This window comes from Phoxinus phoxinus (assembly GCF_949152265.1).
Source record: "Phoxinus phoxinus genome assembly, chromosome: 13".
Classification (NCBI taxonomy): Eukaryota; Metazoa; Chordata; class Actinopteri; order Cypriniformes; family Leuciscidae; genus Phoxinus; species Phoxinus phoxinus.
In genome coordinates this window covers 22,279,285-22,296,467 of record NC_136888.1, presented here as the reverse complement: position 1 = coordinate 22,296,467, position 17,183 = coordinate 22,279,285, and the positions used below count along the sequence as shown (strand labels likewise).

General features: G+C 37.0%; 2 protein-coding genes across 2 annotated transcripts; both read right to left on the bottom strand.

Moving 5' to 3' along the window:
- Window positions 1–183: 183 nt before the first annotated feature.
- On the bottom strand, window positions 184–7,568 carry asmt2 (acetylserotonin O-methyltransferase 2). The gene is made up of 9 exons (XM_079633916.1): window positions 7,082–7,568; window positions 5,926–6,023; window positions 3,648–3,822; window positions 3,336–3,465; window positions 3,045–3,113; window positions 2,401–2,519; window positions 2,116–2,253; window positions 1,043–1,165; window positions 184–957 (listed from the first exon to the last, which is right to left on the bottom strand). Exons 2-9 carry the CDS (start codon window positions 6,004–6,006, stop codon window positions 746–748), a joined length of 1,047 nt encoding a protein of 348 aa, XP_079490042.1. The 5' UTR covers window positions 6,007–6,023; window positions 7,082–7,568; the 3' UTR covers window positions 184–745.
- Window positions 7,569–8,015: 447 nt separating this feature from the next.
- On the bottom strand, window positions 8,016–16,808 carry pgrmc2 (progesterone receptor membrane component 2). The gene is made up of 3 exons (XM_079632501.1): window positions 16,307–16,808; window positions 12,678–12,833; window positions 8,016–10,455 (listed from the first exon to the last, which is right to left on the bottom strand). Exons 1-3 carry the CDS (start codon window positions 16,656–16,658, stop codon window positions 10,358–10,360), a joined length of 606 nt encoding a protein of 201 aa, XP_079488627.1. The 5' UTR covers window positions 16,659–16,808; the 3' UTR covers window positions 8,016–10,357.
- Window positions 16,809–17,183: the final 375 nt, after the last annotated feature.

Here is a 17,183-nt window from a genome sequence, read left to right as displayed (position 1 = left end):
AATGTAATACATTTGAATTATCAATCAAATTTAATTAATCACTCATACAAAAGTATGAATGCATTGGGGTTGTTTACTTGCTTTTTAAGTAGGTGAGATGCGTCATGAATAAAATAAATTGAACAAAATAAAATAAAAAGCTGGAAATCACACAGGATCACTTCACAACAAAAAGCTTTTTTTCATAAATTTCCTTTATTAGATTTTAGATCCTGTTGAAGGATAGATAAATGAATTGTGTTAGGAATACATGACACAAAACCCATCATATTGATGAAATGGAGTGAGTGATATTATTTATGGATTTTTTTTTTTGGTTATGCAACAAATAACCACTAGGGGGTCACACTTAACCATGTGTCAAGCTGGCAGTGCATAGATACACTAGACAGGATGGAGGGAGGAGCTTATTTTTGACACATCAGTGGCCAATCGAAAACAGCTCCTCATCCCACCCCCTCTCAAACCACTTCTGTAGGCCTCAGGAGAAAGCTTCACAAATAGCTAAATCAAATCACTACTAAAACAGTCTTTTGGAGGAAATGTAAGGATCAGGAGTGGGCTAACTCTGTGTTAGAGAAAGTACTGCTTTATAACTAGCCAGGAGACCCACAACGAGGCCAAGGTGGAACAACAGACGTCTGACATGTGCATGCATGAACATGATTTCTGACGTGTCTGATCACAACAAGTCTGCAGATGAGGCAGAAGGGGTCCTGATTACGGACTCTGCTTTGGTGCATGTTCATTTGAGTGCCAGAATAGCATCATATGATTTTCCAGTGCGACAGACCTGCACGTCCCTGAATCCTGCATCAGTGAGCAGACGTGTGTAATGAGAGGGTGGATGCTCCTTCCCTTCTGTCTGGACCAGCATGTTCAGAGAAAACATCTGAACCGTAGTTGGACCCCGGCGGTTCTCAAACAACAGTGCCTCTGCGATCAGAACGCCTCCACCTACATAAAAAATCAAGTCAGATGCTTTGAAATGTCTCATTTTAGGGCCACTCATTATTGAGCTATTAATGTCATGTTTTCTCACCTGGATGACATGCTGTATGAATCTTCCTCAGTAGTTTGAGATTTTTTTCCTCTTTCCAGTCATGAATGATTCGGGCCAGAATGTACAAATCTGCAGGAGGGATTTCTCCTTCAAAAAAGTCCCCTACAAGAACACAGAAACAAATACCTAGTTTTTTTCATAGATTAGAAACACCATGCTAAAGTTATAATACTTTCAAATGTTTATTTTTATAATATCTTCATTAGTTTAGTTTTCACATCATCATGCACATCATTGCTAGTTTTACACGACCATTTAAAAGTTTGTGGCCAGTTAGATTTTTAATGTTTTTTTTAAAAGTCTCATGGTCATCAAGGCTGAATTTATTTGATCAAAAATACAGTAAAACTGTAATAATGTGAAATATTATTATAATTAAAAATAATTGTTTTAAAATATAATTTATTCTTGTGATGGCAAAGCTGAATTTTCATCTTCAATGTCACATGATCCTTCAAAATCATATGTAGATTAGGCCGATAAAAAACATTTCTTGTAATAATATCTGTGGGAAATGTGATATTTTTTTTCAGGATTATTTAATGAATAGAAAGTTAAATAAAATATTTTCTTATTATGTAAAGTCTTTACTGTCACTTTTGATCTATTTAATGCATCCTTGCTAAATATAAGTATTAATTTCTTACTGATGCCAAAAAATATTGTTTTCTAGTTTCAGTTTACTTTGTTTTCTTAGTTAATGTGATAATAACTGGTATAATTCAAAAATGCCTTTATTCGCACAGTTACTGCTATCAAGTGGCATTTTCGTATTTAATTCAGACAGTTTTATAATACACTATGTATTTAAAAACTAAAACACAATAATTTGAGACCGTTTTTGTTTGAGTTAGTTGTCATGCAATTGTATTTTAGTTTCAGTTTTTCCCAATTATTTTATTTTTTACACATTTCAATTTTCATTGTCTGTAATAACACTACAAACTTTAAAAAGGTCCTATTGTCAGTACAGCCACTAGTGTTTTTTTTGTTTTGTTTTTACAAGGTTTACAAGGCAACCATCACCAATGTTACAATGCATCGTTACGCACCCTCTTGAAAAGCGATGGTGTCATCTTGCTGAGCAAAATGCTGCTGAGCAGTCTGAACCACAGCTGGGAGATCCAGAACCGTGACAGTGGAGGAAGGATACTCTTTCGCCAGCTCCCGCGCTAATGCGCCAGAGCAGCCTGCAAAGCATCTCAAAAATAACAACTTGCAATGCCACTGCCTCTTGCATATTTGATGAAAACTGCAATTGTGAGCGGTTCAATTTGAGCTTAAATCATTATCATAGGGAAAGAGCTGAAGCTACGTAAAACTACATTCACACTCACCTCCCAGATCTATGATGGATTTGAATCTAGATAGATCGAACGCTGTCACTATGTCATGGCCGTCAATGGCCCACGTAGAGTTCATCAGTCCCATGAACTTCAGCATCTCCTCTTTTGACCTGAAACAAAACAGCACACCGCTGTCAACAGATGGATCTTTTCCAGATGGATTCACATGAAAAGTAGGACAAACAAACCTTAAAATTGACACTTCTACCATCTGTTAGAGAACATGTGCACTGACTTCAAACAGAAGCATCATAAAAAAGGGTATGCATTTAATCCAATTCTAGGTCAAATAAATGAAAAGCAAAAATTACACCTTGTAATCATTTTTAAGCAAAGATTTGCGTAACACTTTACAATAAGGTCTCAGTTGTCAACATTAGAGCTGCAGAGCCGAAGCACAAACTAAACACACCACCCCTCCAGATGTGGGAACAGCCTTTCATAAAGCCTCAAAATTGAATAGGTTTAAAGTCCATGACCTAGAATTACACAGCACCAGCGGCTAATCGCTTAAGACTGCCTCGCTGCAGTCAAAGAAATGACTTTTAATCTAGTGACGTCTAAGGACCACAAAAAAACATTCCCCCATATGGTTCTGCTAATATTATAAAAACATTTTACAAATTCACACAGACCTGTATATGGCAGAGAAGATCTCTTCAGACGGGAGGCCAAAGGTTTTCTCATTCTGGTTCTTTCCATCCCTGAGAGGTTTTCAGATATTCTGATTATTCAACTGTTGTTTTAGAAATGCAGATGACTTCCAAATAACTGTTTAGTTTTAAGTAGGCAGGCTTTTATTTTTCATTGATCACAAATCCTGATGTGTCCAAACATCACATTTATCACGAAAGAAGGATTTTAAAGTGGCCCGGGAACAAGTGTTTTTCAAAACAGTGATGGGTGAAGAAAACGCAGATGCCTACCTAACAGCATCTACCAGATTGTTCCAGAGTGGGTAGATGGTCTGAGAGTTATAAATAATCAAATCATGTAGAGATTTGGGGCTGGTCTTGGCCAGGTATAGATTAGCAACATCTGTACTGCTGTAATGAGCTATAAGAGAAGACAAGAGTAAAGGTTTAGAGACTGGGCAAATAATAATCTAGACAGAACGGATGTATGATTCTGTTTGAACGAACAAATCCTGTTCTGACATTTATCATCTTTACATCATAGAGGAATCAGGTTATTTCCAGCTACTTATGGAGGAATATAAAATACTTCTCACAGCTCACCTGTTCCGTGTACCACTTCCACATCCACAATCTCAATGGCGACCAGCACATCCAGTAACCGCTCTATACCATCTTCACTGGTGCCAAGCTTCTGTGCCACTTCAGCTGCATTTAGGGGCTTTTGGGACTGAAGGAGAAGGTCGAACAACCCTAACTCACAAGCTGAGAATATCGCCTGGAGGAGAATGATTAAATAAAAAAGTCAGTGTGAACTTCTCATGTTATTTCTGTGTTTGCCATGTCTTTAAAAATATACAGGAAACACAAGCATACATGCAAAATGCATTTTAACACACACACACACACACACACACACACACACACACACACACACACACACACACAAATTTGTTTCACGTTTTAGGAATGTTTCAATATTTTTTACTAAAAACAAGCCAATATTTTGATTATTGATTTACTATGATGGAATGTGGCTTTTGCAATGTGATTTCTTTGGATTAAACTTACAGTAATATTGTGAAATGTTATTACTATTTAAAATGACGTATTGACTTATGATTTCTATATTTTCTATATTGTTAAATGTCATTTTCAGCAGCCATTACAGAATCTGATTAAGAAACATATTAATTGTAATAATGATTATAATTATCAATTTTGACAATAATAGTACTGCTTAATAATTTTGTGGAAGTCGTTTTACATTTGCTTTCAGGATCCGTTGATGAATAGAAAGGTTCAAAAGAACAATATTTATTTAAAATAAAAATCTTTTGTAACATTACAAACGCCTTTACTGTCACTTTTCATCAATTAAATACATCTTTTTGATGATTTTCTTTTTTTAGACTAAAACTACATACCCAAAGTAAAGGGTAGGCTAGTATAAATATGATCAGCCCATGAACATCAGATTTTAAGTTCAAATCTATGTATATGTCAAATTATGGGTCTGAAGATGAAGGATGCAAAGAAGATCAAAATAATTGTTTTGTTTATTAAATTAAGAAACGCAGGTAAGCCACAGAGGTACAAAATCAATGAAACAGTGCTAACACAAACAACAGTAGAATACGAACTGAAGGAACTGAAGAGCTTAAATACACAAGATAATGAACAAAATACAAACAGGTGTGATGTAATTAATGAATAACCATGGTGACAAACTAGTGGTGAAAAACAGAGAAAAAAGTTAAACAAACTACTCTAAAAAAAGATGGTTCTTTACACGTAGTAACAGTTCTATTTAGTACCGTATCGTCCTGAAAAATCCTTTATGCTGAAATGGTTCTTTGTGTTAGAGTAGTTTAGGGTTCTTTATTCCCGCCTTTTTGTTTTTCAAATCTGTAACTGTCAAAGCCTCCTCATTACTGATTTTCTGGAGCTCAGCTATACAACAGCAGTTACTACACAGACGGTCAACATACTCTCAACAGGAAAGTAAAATAATTTCTTTCTTAAAATGTCTATAAATTATAACTTTAAAAATTGTAACAATCATTTCCTAACAATCTTGTATTTTTTTCTTTTTAGTTTAACAGAACTTGTAAGTGTGAGCAGCTCTGTTCAGATAAGGATACTCATATTCTCTTCTCCACAAAGTAAGTAACAGAAATATGGAATTTATGATCCATATTGTTTGATATTTTTTTAATTATGACTTTATGCCTAAACATACCCAGTCACACTTAAAGCTATACCATGTCTTTATATAACTTTTTCCTTTTAACATGGTAAAGGGCTCATACTGTCCATTTTTTATAATTTTGGCCTTCATTAACATAATTGTTTTTACATAATGAAATGGAAGAAACATAACTCTAAACTCAATTGTGTATTTCAGTTTCTTCTATTTTTAATCACAATAATCACTTTTTGCCTCTGGTTTATTGTACAAGTCTGTGCAAAACTCTGTACATAATAATTGTAAAATAAATAACATCTCTCCATCTTAAGCATCAAGCTTTCTAGGATTTAACAATCTTACAGAATCTCATGGTACAACAAAGGCCTGAGTCATCTCAGGGTTCCACACAGTGGCTTTTAAAAAGTCATAGGCCGGTCCTGCTGGAGGCGAAATAAGCCCTGACGACCACAGTGGAAAATGAGACACGACAGGGGACTGCTACAAATAATAGATGCTCTCATATTAAACATTTACTCATAATCCAACAATAAATGCTACGTGTGGTAAACACATTATTAAAATGGTCTGCTGATGATGTTTGGGGTGATTCCTGTACCTGCAGAGTAGAAAGGAGCACAGAAGCACTCATAAAAAAAAGTGTATTAGAGAGATACAGCATGAACCACAGACCTTTGAGATCCGGAATCCATTCAAATATTCCAAGAGCTTGAAAGGGTAGTCCAGTTCACTCTGGGATAAATGCTCAGCCATGATGAGAAACGTCCCTCCTGCAAAAGGTGAAACACACCATCATCAGCGTCACAATCATGGACAGGCTCCAACTTACAATGCAACTCAACTGTCAGATCCTCCAAATTCTTGACAAGTGAATGTGAAATATTTCTTTAAATTACCAGTAACGTTAGACGTTTTTTTTTTGGAGGATAAATTCCTGATTTAATCACTTTAACCACATACCCTGTGCATTAACTTTTCACAGAAAATACCGAAAACTAAAATATGACGACATCATGTACCAATCTTGCAGGCCCATAATTTATTTAGTTTGTATTGTATTGGATCTTACAGACATATACATGCTATATAACTTATTTTCTGTACTCCATTCTTTGTAAAAAAAAATATATTTTACTGCTTCAAAACAAAATATGTAAGACTGAGAAGACACAAAAGCACAAAGCATCATTGGCTACTTGTCTATAACAAAGGCTGTTTTCAAACGGTCCATGGAAAAGTTTAGAATGTGTAAAAAAAATAAAAAAAATAAAGTTGATTAAAATAAATTAGACAATTGATTTAAGTAAAAATCTACATTTGATTAATACATAAACAAACAGAAAACATGTAGGCTAATAATTTAACAATAGAAATGAAACATTTTCAGATTTATTTTACACATTTAAAATGTTGATTTTTTTTCCCACAGTAGGCTATAAATTGTGACTCTTTAGATGAAAATTTAGCTACTTTAGATTGGTCCGTGGCATATCTAAATATATATCAGTCTCTAGAGTCTAAACTAACTCACGCGAAATGTATGCAATTAGACATTTCAGTCTGTATGCATTTCCCTCTCAACTGAGATTTGAGAACACATTTTCATACAGCCGGTGAAACAATGTAGCCTACCTATTGTGTAACCACAAAATCATCAGGCGAGCTCCGAGGGCATGCAGCCTACATGATGCACTGATCAGTTTTGTGAGAATAATACGAGTCGATAGTATATATTGTGTATAAAGCTGCAAGATATCGACATATGCAGAGTTAAAGACCACTTGACGCTTAAGCACTATTGTTTACAGTTCAAGAAAACGAGACTTACCAAACAAAAGACAGCCGGTTTGATATGCAGTTCTGTTGTAAATAATTCTAATCCAAATTTGACTCTTCCTGGACAGTCATCCCGTGCAAAAGAAAGTAACGTTCGAGAAATTAAATACGTTAAATTTACACTTCTGTTCTGCTGACGTCCGATTTGTTAACCTAGCGTTCATTTGAGTCGGATCATTTCAGTGAATCTGTTGAACCAGTTCATAAAACCGGAGTTTGATCGATTCATTCACGAACTGGACTGAAGAACGAGCGGCTTCTACTGACTCAGTAAACCGAGAACCATAATAAACAATCGTGCTACTTATCGCTTTAATGTAACGTTTTTAGAGCATTTAATATGGCACGCCAATCACGGACGACGTCATAACGCAAAATAATCGCTGAAATTCTCAACCGGTTCCGAACGAACTGTTGAAAACAGTCGAGCATATCATAACTGGTCTGCCTGTCAAATGAACCATTGGGGTTTTAGTGACACCTGGCGGTTAATATCCCACAATTTCGTGTTTTGTCATTTTAGTTTAATGAAAATAATAATAATGATATCAGCTAGGAAGTGCCATTATTTATGGTGGGAAAACACCACCAGAAAACATCAGTATTAACCGTATTAACAGGTATCCTTGTTCATTTTCTTGCCAGTGTTAAAATCAAGCTATCTAAAGTCTTAGCTTGCCCACTGCAAAGTCTAGTGCGCCTTTAAATAAAAATAAATTAAATAACACAAACTAGCTTAAGAAACAGTTCGAAAAGTTTTTTCAGAAAAGGATTGAGCATCGTTTAAAGTAGTAAACTGGGCTTAATTAGAGGCCCAAACTGTCCAGTAAATAAGCTTGCAGTATAGACATTCAGTGATTGAGTTTAGTTGCATTGCTAATTGTGTAAATGGAGTGTAAGATCCACAGTACTGATGTCTCTGTGTTGTTCAGTTCTAACAAGATTGTGACATTTCACACTGCTATGTTTGAAAATGTCAAAATATGCAAGAAACAAGAGAATACAATTATTTTCAAAACAATCTACTTCTATTATTGCTACATTTTTTGCATATGCAATATCAGAAATTATAACTGGAGCCTGACATACCTCAACCAAACACACATTTCCTCCTTTTCGCTTCATATTTATGCAAGCAAAATGCCTTACTATGGAAATGCAAAAATCTTCAAACTGGTTCACTCTCTCAAAAAATATAACGGTGGTACGACATTTGAGCCATTAAGGCACATTTAGTAAACAAAAAAACCTACTGGTTTCTTAACATTTGACTTTTGCAGTTAATCTTCGCTGCCATTTGAATAGCTCCGTAATTTGAAATATTGCTCTTTGTGAGAGACAAAACGATTGTTTGCACTCAAGACCAACATATCAAAGGGGCAGATAACAGTAATATAACAGTAGAGGATAACAGTAGTTATTAACCAAATGTATTTATTTCTTCAAACATGTTCTTGTTCTCCCCATGAGCGCACACACACACACGCACACACACACACCCTTGCAAACTCCATTTAAATACATGACGTGAGAGCCAGCATTACCTCACTGTTTGCTGCACATGCTTTAATAAAATGATACACATATTTACATAATCCACAATTTTTGAATTTCGCCTCATCCCCTCCCCAGCAAAGACAAAATATTCTTCCAAACTCATAGTTCCCCTCTCCAGAAGAAAAACAAAATATAACACTTGAGGGTGGATTTGAAAATTACCCACAATTAAAAATAAATTCAGCAGAGAAAAAAAAAGAGGGGAAAAAGAGATGGAAACAGAGAAAGAGCAATGGATCTTTTGGCCAGTACAACACAGCAGTGCGTGGAGTTTAATAACAGCGCAGATATGGCAGTAACACTGAAATAGCTCATAAAGTCTATGTACAAAGTCAGGATAACGGCGGTTGAGCCTCCCGTGTCTGATTCGCTCACAGACGTGAGCACGCCTCGTCGTACGAACTGAGGAAATGGAGGGGAAAGATGCCGTGGCTTCTGAAACCCCCCAAAAAGCAGATAATGTGGAAAGGGCAGAGCAGAACATGTTTTATCTTTGCGGTTTCTCCCTCTGGTTTTCATACCTGTATCTTTCTACATCTCTTGACTATTCTGTAGTAGAATTAAACGGAAATAAGGCACAATAACTACGCTGACCGTTTCATTAACGGGGAGAGTTCTGTTGATCGATGAGCAGACGAGCTGATCCAATTGAACTACCCTACTGATCTTCCCTTTTCATCCCAACCAGCCGTTCAGATTTATACAATTCAAATAAAACAAGTTTTATGGCAAGAATGCTAACGATACCCAACCCCCACAAACATTTCCCATCCCTCATGTTTTACAATCACATTGTGACAAGAATTGCTACACACTAGTGGTGCACACAATACAAACTTTGCTGAGCACCCGCCCACCCCAAACCCACCCAACCTTTGGATTGATTGGCTGATGGCAGACAATCTGGCTTTTGGATTGGTTACTATTTCCATTCGACATTTACTTTGATTTAAAACGACAACGTTTTCACAGTCTGCGAAAAAGCATGAGATTTAAATGCTCCAGAAGTGTTTGTGACACGTGTTGTGGTCCAATAATTACACGCACAACAACAACAAAAATACTTAAATGGAAACAAAAATAATTAAAAGAGACCCCACGTGTGGTTTTTAACCTGTTGTGCACTGAACTCCAGGCATCTGCCCCGCTCTATGTACGTGACTTTTGAGGTCATGAATGGTTAAGTCCCCAAAGAAAATTAAGTGAATAAAATGTATGTGTTTTCTCCTTCCTTCTCTTCACATTGTCAGTCCAAACCTGAACACGCGAATGTGCAGTATGCTATTAAAGCCTCAGGCCGTTTCACTCTCCATTGGACTGTAGGGTAGATGGAGGGTTTGACTGATGATTTAGGGTGTAGAACTTGTGATTTATGGTATAAAGTAGTGTTTGATGGTATTTATGCTATAAATTGAGAGTTTAGGTGTGACCGGAAGACGGAGGGGCAAGGACAAAGGAGAAGTCTCAAGAGCAGACAAGAAGAGTACAGGAAACTCTGACAGGCTATTGGTCCGTTTTGGTAAAAGAACAGTCAGAACAGCAGGAGCTTTTAGACAGACGCGTTTATCTCAGCTGTGATGGAGCAGTAGTGGGGACACGGTACGATTGAGGTAAAGGGCAGATTCTGAGGGGTCTTTCTTGCTGGGGTTTAACAATTCTGGATTGTGGCCTTCTCAGTCCTGGGCTTCAGCTGCTGTAATGATTCAGCAGATCATTCGTGTTTTTGATGATCCTTCATGTCCTCCTCATCTGTGTACTCAGAAGGTTCGTCTCCCGGCTTCAACAAACGGCCAACGTAGTCATATTTCTCTGAGAGAGACAGAGGGAAGGGAGAGAGAGAGAGAGAGAATGAAAGGAACAATAATTAATGATGCTATTTTTAATGTAAGATGGCATTTATTTCTTGTTCATGCAGTGTGCATTTTTAATCTTGTGCACACATTTTATCACATTTGGAAGGACCTGTTAGCCTGTTGACTGTAAAAACTAGGGAATTGTCGAGGGGTGCATCTGCAAAAACTTAGGCTACAGCACTATTTTATGTAATTCAAGTCAGCGCGGAGATCAAGTCAGAGTGTGAGTTGAACTAGAATCTTCAAAAAGAGTATCAAGTTATAAATGATGCGCAGTAAGTTGTGAAAAAATAACTACCGGTAATGTTGTATCGGCTAAATGACGCGCACCAGAAGAGCTCTCTCAGACAGCGCACGATCCCCAATTCACTTCTCTTCGCGCCTGAATGGTGAAATACTGGTGAAAACCGGATATGTCTCAGTATATGGTAGATCCAAGCATTTGGTCTTAAAATGACAGCAGCCTTAAATACCTGTCTGTGTCATATTAATGTTAATCAAACAACATAAGATGCACTTTTTTGTTGTAGGCATACAAACGTTACATTCTTTCAGCAGTTACTTATTGGCCTAATATAAGCTCAAAGATGGTAGTTTAACAATTTATTTATAGTTATATTGGGCTTTGTTGGTATAATGTCTGCTAGAATGTAAACAAAATGTTCAATGTTAAATAAATATTTTAAAATTGTAGTTTTGTAATTGACTTTTTCTTTGAAAAGCAAGACAAAATTGTAAAAAGCACATTTTGACCATTTAATTTATGCAATGGTGGAAAATTGTCAAAATAAACGGGGAAAAAATGAAGAAACCCATGTTCGTTATTCAGCCTTCGGCCAAGCGTTTCATTCGGTTTCAGCCAAGAATTTTCATTTCGGTGCATCCCTAATAAAAACATCCTCTAGCTGCAGACCATCTTTCTCCATCCATGGTGTTATTAACAAACCAAAACTAAAACTGAGACTTTATGTTATTTGAAATAAAGCTAAAATAAAAACATACAATTTGTACATTTTATTGAATTCATCTCTGGCATCAACAAGGCAAACAAGCAGTGTGAAAAAGTTGTGTGCTTTATCATCGGAGTACCTTATTTGTCAAACAGCATTAATCTATCATATTACAGCCCTGATTTTCCCCACAGGCAGTGACAGAAGAGTTGAGGAGCAGCTTATCACACATTCCCTCATCTCATATAGCGACACAAGAGACTGTGCTACACCAAATCAATCTAGCTCAGTTGAGTGTAAACTAGGGCTGGCTGGGCATTGACACAAATTTCACAATTCAATTCAATTTCAATTCAGCAGCTTGTGATTTGTTTCATTCGCACAATTAAAATGGAATAGTCTCCATTTTTCACTTCTAATCCCTATTACCAGTGATTACTGGAATGTTTCTAAAGCAGGCAAATAATATATTTATTGTCTGTCAATGTTCCAGTAAATTATCATTTTTGATTAAGGAAAAGCATGTTATATAATACAGACATAAATTACTACATTGATCATTTACATGTCCACAAAAAAACGCTGAGGAAAGGAGTTCCATTTTAGTCTGGGACTAGAATTAAGCCATGTCTGTGAAACCGGGCACATGAGAACCAAGACTAATTGATGAGAACCAAGACTAATTTGTGTGAATCATGAGTTAGCGAGGAAAATGCGAATAAAAATAGTCTTCTTTTTGTGGCACTCACTTAAAAGCTTTTTTATCTCATCATCATTCAATTCAGACTGTCTGACATTCCACTGCTAGATAATGGCGCAGGAAAAACTTGATATATATCGCAATATATATTTTTATAGCTCTCAATTTCTCGTATCTACAAGTAAAACTGAGATTTAACTAACTTTTTCACTAAAGAGTGAACAGGACAATTAAAGGTTACTGTCACTCATCTTTTAGAGAATTTATACTGTAAACCATCAGCTTTATACTGTAAATGCATCAGCTATCTGATTACATTACATGCACAGATCAGCCCTAACCAGCATAACAGGTACAACATGCAAAGCTTGTGGACGAGGAGGAGTGACTGAAAACTACCTACATAACTGCATAACTATCCCACCTCCAAGTATCCTAGATGCAGATAAAATCTTACAGACATTTTTAGATTTTTTTTAGTAACTACATGAATCCTTTCTGAATTCACAGAGAAATTCTTCTGCTTACCCATGAACTGCATTTCCCATTCTCGAACACTTTCCATCTGTACAGCGTTCAGGTCTGAAAGGTCATCATACTCGTCCCGTAATGCATCCTTCTCTAGGCAAAATGTTGCCAAACCCCGAGAAGCATCACGTCCCGCAAAGATCCCGTAGGGGCCCTCTGGAATGACAGACATACTGTGAGTATAATGGTCAGCAAGACAAATGTAATATCTTCTACATATAGGTGCAGGGACCAGAACTGAAAGTGCAATAGTGCCAGGGCTCCACCAGTTGTCTGATTTTAAATTAATTTGTGGGGGGGGGGAAAACATCTGAAAAAAAGTGCAAAGTTAAAGCAAAGCTAAATGTCCCACCCACAATAAAATATATCTATAAAAATAATAAAGTAAAATTAACTTACTTTGAATAATTATTTGCCTTTGCAATGTAGCATCATAAAGGATGTAAAGTGGTTAAAAAAAACAATTCTTAAAAGTATTATTCATAATAAATAAGCAATAACATTTAGTAATGATTAGTAATACTACTAATAAGTAGTAGTAGTTGCACTAGTAGTATTCAATAAACATTATTACTATTATACAATAAGTCTGATAAAAAGTTAAGGAAACCAGCCGAATTGCAATAAATAAAACTACTATGAATCAACTAAAAGAAAACAGTTTTAGAGTCAGTGGGTCAGACAATCCCAGACAAGCTGAAACCAAAGCAGTGTTGTCTCAAAAACAACATACAGCTGGGATGAATGGAGCCGCTCGCACAAACCAGAGGAATGCATGTAAACACACAGGTTCTTCAGAACAGCTGTTGTAAAAAACACACGGCGCTGAATAAGGAAATTATTGTGAGATGAGATGTCATGACAAAACGCAACACCAACAGGAATCAACTTCAGCTGTGCACATACTATTTAGGCCACAGCCTGAACCTTTCTTCCCAAACCAGAGACGTGACAAAGCTGAGCACAACAGACTGATGAACTTCAGTCACCTAATCGAGACAAACAAACAAATGAGAAGATGATGCAATAAAAGACGACAACAAGAGGACATGAACGTCTCGGACACTTGGGTTTTACTTCGGCTCCTGAACAGGAACTAGAATCCATGATTTATAAATAATACAGCTGCCAAAGCCAGATCATGCCTGACGATGACTAGGCTGCTCTGGCATGTGCAATTTATTATGTTTGCTTTCTTGTCAGTGATATAAAGCTTTAGTCGATGTTTTATTCAGCACAGAAGGCAAAAGAAGAGGAAAAAGGCCTCTTTCTATACTCATCATCTGATCTTCATGTGAAAAGGCATGTTAGCTCTCACACACACACACAATTCTCTAATAGTTCATGTTAGCTCGCTCTCTTTCAGCAGTTGAGCAATAATAGTCTTTAAAGATACAAGAGGTCCAGCCAAACATTGACCAAAAAGATCCTAGTTGCCCTATGGTCCAGTGATAACACACCACATCTGCCTACAAAGTTCAAACCTTTGCCATAGTCTCATCAGGTTATAAATGAATGCAGCAACATTTAAATAAAACTGATCTAATATTCTCTCTGTGTGAAATGCTGCAAGATGACAGACACACTGGATTACAGGTGTCTAAGAAATGACGCACTGGTCAGAGTCTGGACTACTGCTGACACCACACCTTGAACGCTCCTCCATGAACACCACAGATGGTCAGATAACATATCTCATATACAAATATAGCTGAGGGAGATGCGAGGCCAAATCACAGACCCTAGCTAGCTCTGTGAATCAAAACTTGGTAAATGCAAACAAAGGCCATGGTAATCCAGATTTTATGTGCACTCTCGGTTTCACTTCTGAGCTGTGTCTCCAAATAGACTCCAGGCAGACAAAAGACTGCTGTTCTGGCTTTGAGGGCAAAATATTTCAATTCTTATCTGCAGCAAACAGCTGTTTTGCAAAACAGCTGCAAGTCTGTACTCTGTAAACCACGCTTAAAGTACTGGGAAAAGAAACAAGAATGTTCTCCTGCAGAGAAAGGAATGAGGCTCAGTGCTCGATTTCTTAACCAAGGCTACTGCTAAACTTAGCTGATCTTACATCCGTCATAACAAATCGAGCTGTTAACTTTACAAATTTAAATTAAGTAAATTGATTATCACACAAATTAATGATCTACTGATCCAGTACATAGCCTACCTGTTGGGTGTGCCAGCACATGGCTCTCACCCCATTTGTCCACATCACATATGGCTCTCGTTCAAAAATGCACTGACATGACAGGTTGATGCCTGGGAAAGAGTTCACCAAGGCAAAACAGAGCAGGAGAATGTTGACCGCAGTTATGAGTAAGACAGGCCAAGAGGTTGGCAAACTCCGATAAGACATCAGACCAAACTGTGCATCAACAGAGGTCTCTGGGAGAAAGGCTTTGTGTGACTTTAGCCTGAGCAGTATTTACCAGAATGAGCTGGTCATTAGCTTTCCTCTGACCAGAGTATTGGCAAGTATAAGAAGGTTAACACACAAGCTCTTCTCCTACGGCAAACAATTGTTTCTTAAAACTAGTATTTACTTCTATATTACTATTAGTACTATTTTCTGGTAAATTAGTATTTTCAGTAGCCTAATTGTATATTTAACTATTTCACACTAGTAACCATTTATTAGTATTTCCTGCAATATTGACAAGTAGGTCTATCTATTCAATATATTGCTTACAACGGACCAGAATCTATTTTTGTTACAAGTACTATTTTTCTATCAAGTAATCCAGTTACACTATTTTAAAGTGACATTGTTAGTGTATTTACACACAGAAGTACTAAGTAACATTAATTAACAACACATAGTCCTACTTACTATAGATGGGTTAGTTGTTTGTAATCATGCATATTTTACTGTTATTAATATAGTAAGTATATGTAACGTGTAAAAAGGACCCTCAAATAAAGTGTTATTGTAATGTAATTGTATCTTTCACTATTTTACTAGTAACTACTGCTCATTATGTTAGTATTTAATCCAGTGACTAATATCTATTGAATAAGTATTAGTGACTAACTAAATATCAATATTGAAGTACGTACTAGTATCCATTATCCAATAATTCTCTAGTACTTATTTATTAGATACTACCAACTTACCCAGATGTGACATATAACTATTCTTATTAGTAATAAATCTAAATCTGTGGTACTGATATGAAATATTTACTTCAGACTGGTATGTGTTCCAACTGTTGCTGGAAGTGGAACCTAATCCAGTTTTAGTAATAAAAAAGTTACAATTTATTTCAAGGTGTCCATGTTACAGTGTAGTGTCGAGTACAAATAAGTGCAGGGTAATATTAATTAATAACCACATCTACTTTCTATAGAATTAGAGTTTGTGGTTAGTTGCTTATAATTATGCAAAATGTACTGCTAATACCATAGCACGTAACGTTACATGTAACAGGGACATTTTAAAATGAAATGTTATCCAATACATTAATAGACCTGTACGAAAACGTGTTTAGTATTAACCATTCCAATAGTTACTAGAATGAATTCCAGGTTTACTAGACTTTTGTTTACTAGATAATAGTATCTTCTCTACTGCTTAAGTTGAAAAACCCCGCTGAATGTGGGTGTGAGCATGAGCATGAGCTCCTTACCGCGTCCGTAAAACTTTTTGCCACTGGTCACATCGAAGACCTTGGTATTGACTGCCATGAGGATGCGCGGGTTCTGCACCCCGTCGTACTCGCGCAGCTGCTGCAGGGTGAAGTCGCGTCTCCTCATCTTGGGTAGCGGCGAGGCCTCGCTGCCCCGGCCCGCGTCCTCGCCCGCCCTCCTCCACCACCGCGCGTAAAGCACGTAACACGCGGCCAGCACGAGCACTAGAACGCTGAGATTGAGCATCATGCCGCTTATACCGAGACCAGCCCCCGCATCCAAGTCCTCCGTCGTCCCCTGCTCGCCGCTGGTGTCCGCCGCTGCACTCCTACCGTCCCCATCGTCCGCCATACTGCAACGATAGCGCCTTCCCACCGCACGCGACCGCCCGCCCAGCTGGCACACAGAAGCGCGTCTGATTGGCTGCCTGTCACCGGAAACACAGCTTTGGCTCCTGGAATTTGTAGTTTTCTGTCAGCATGGTGCCTACAAGACCACCGAGCGCATGATACCAGACAAAGGTTTCAAATAATTAAAACGCGCTAAATGTCATGATTATATGTATCATTAGCTAACCGCGAGGAAATACAACAGTATTCAGAAATATGCTTATTAATTAACCTGAAACTCAAGTATGTTTCATATTAAAAAATCTATCACGTATTAAAAAAAAAAAAAGTGTATTTGAATACAAAACTGATTTAACTGCTTGAAATATTAAATGGCAGGCTATAATATCACTTTACACACACACACACACACACACACACACACACACACACACACCTATCTATCTATCTATCTATCTATCTATCTATCTGTCTATCTATATATATGTATATAGGCTATATATATATATATAATTTAACAAGGATA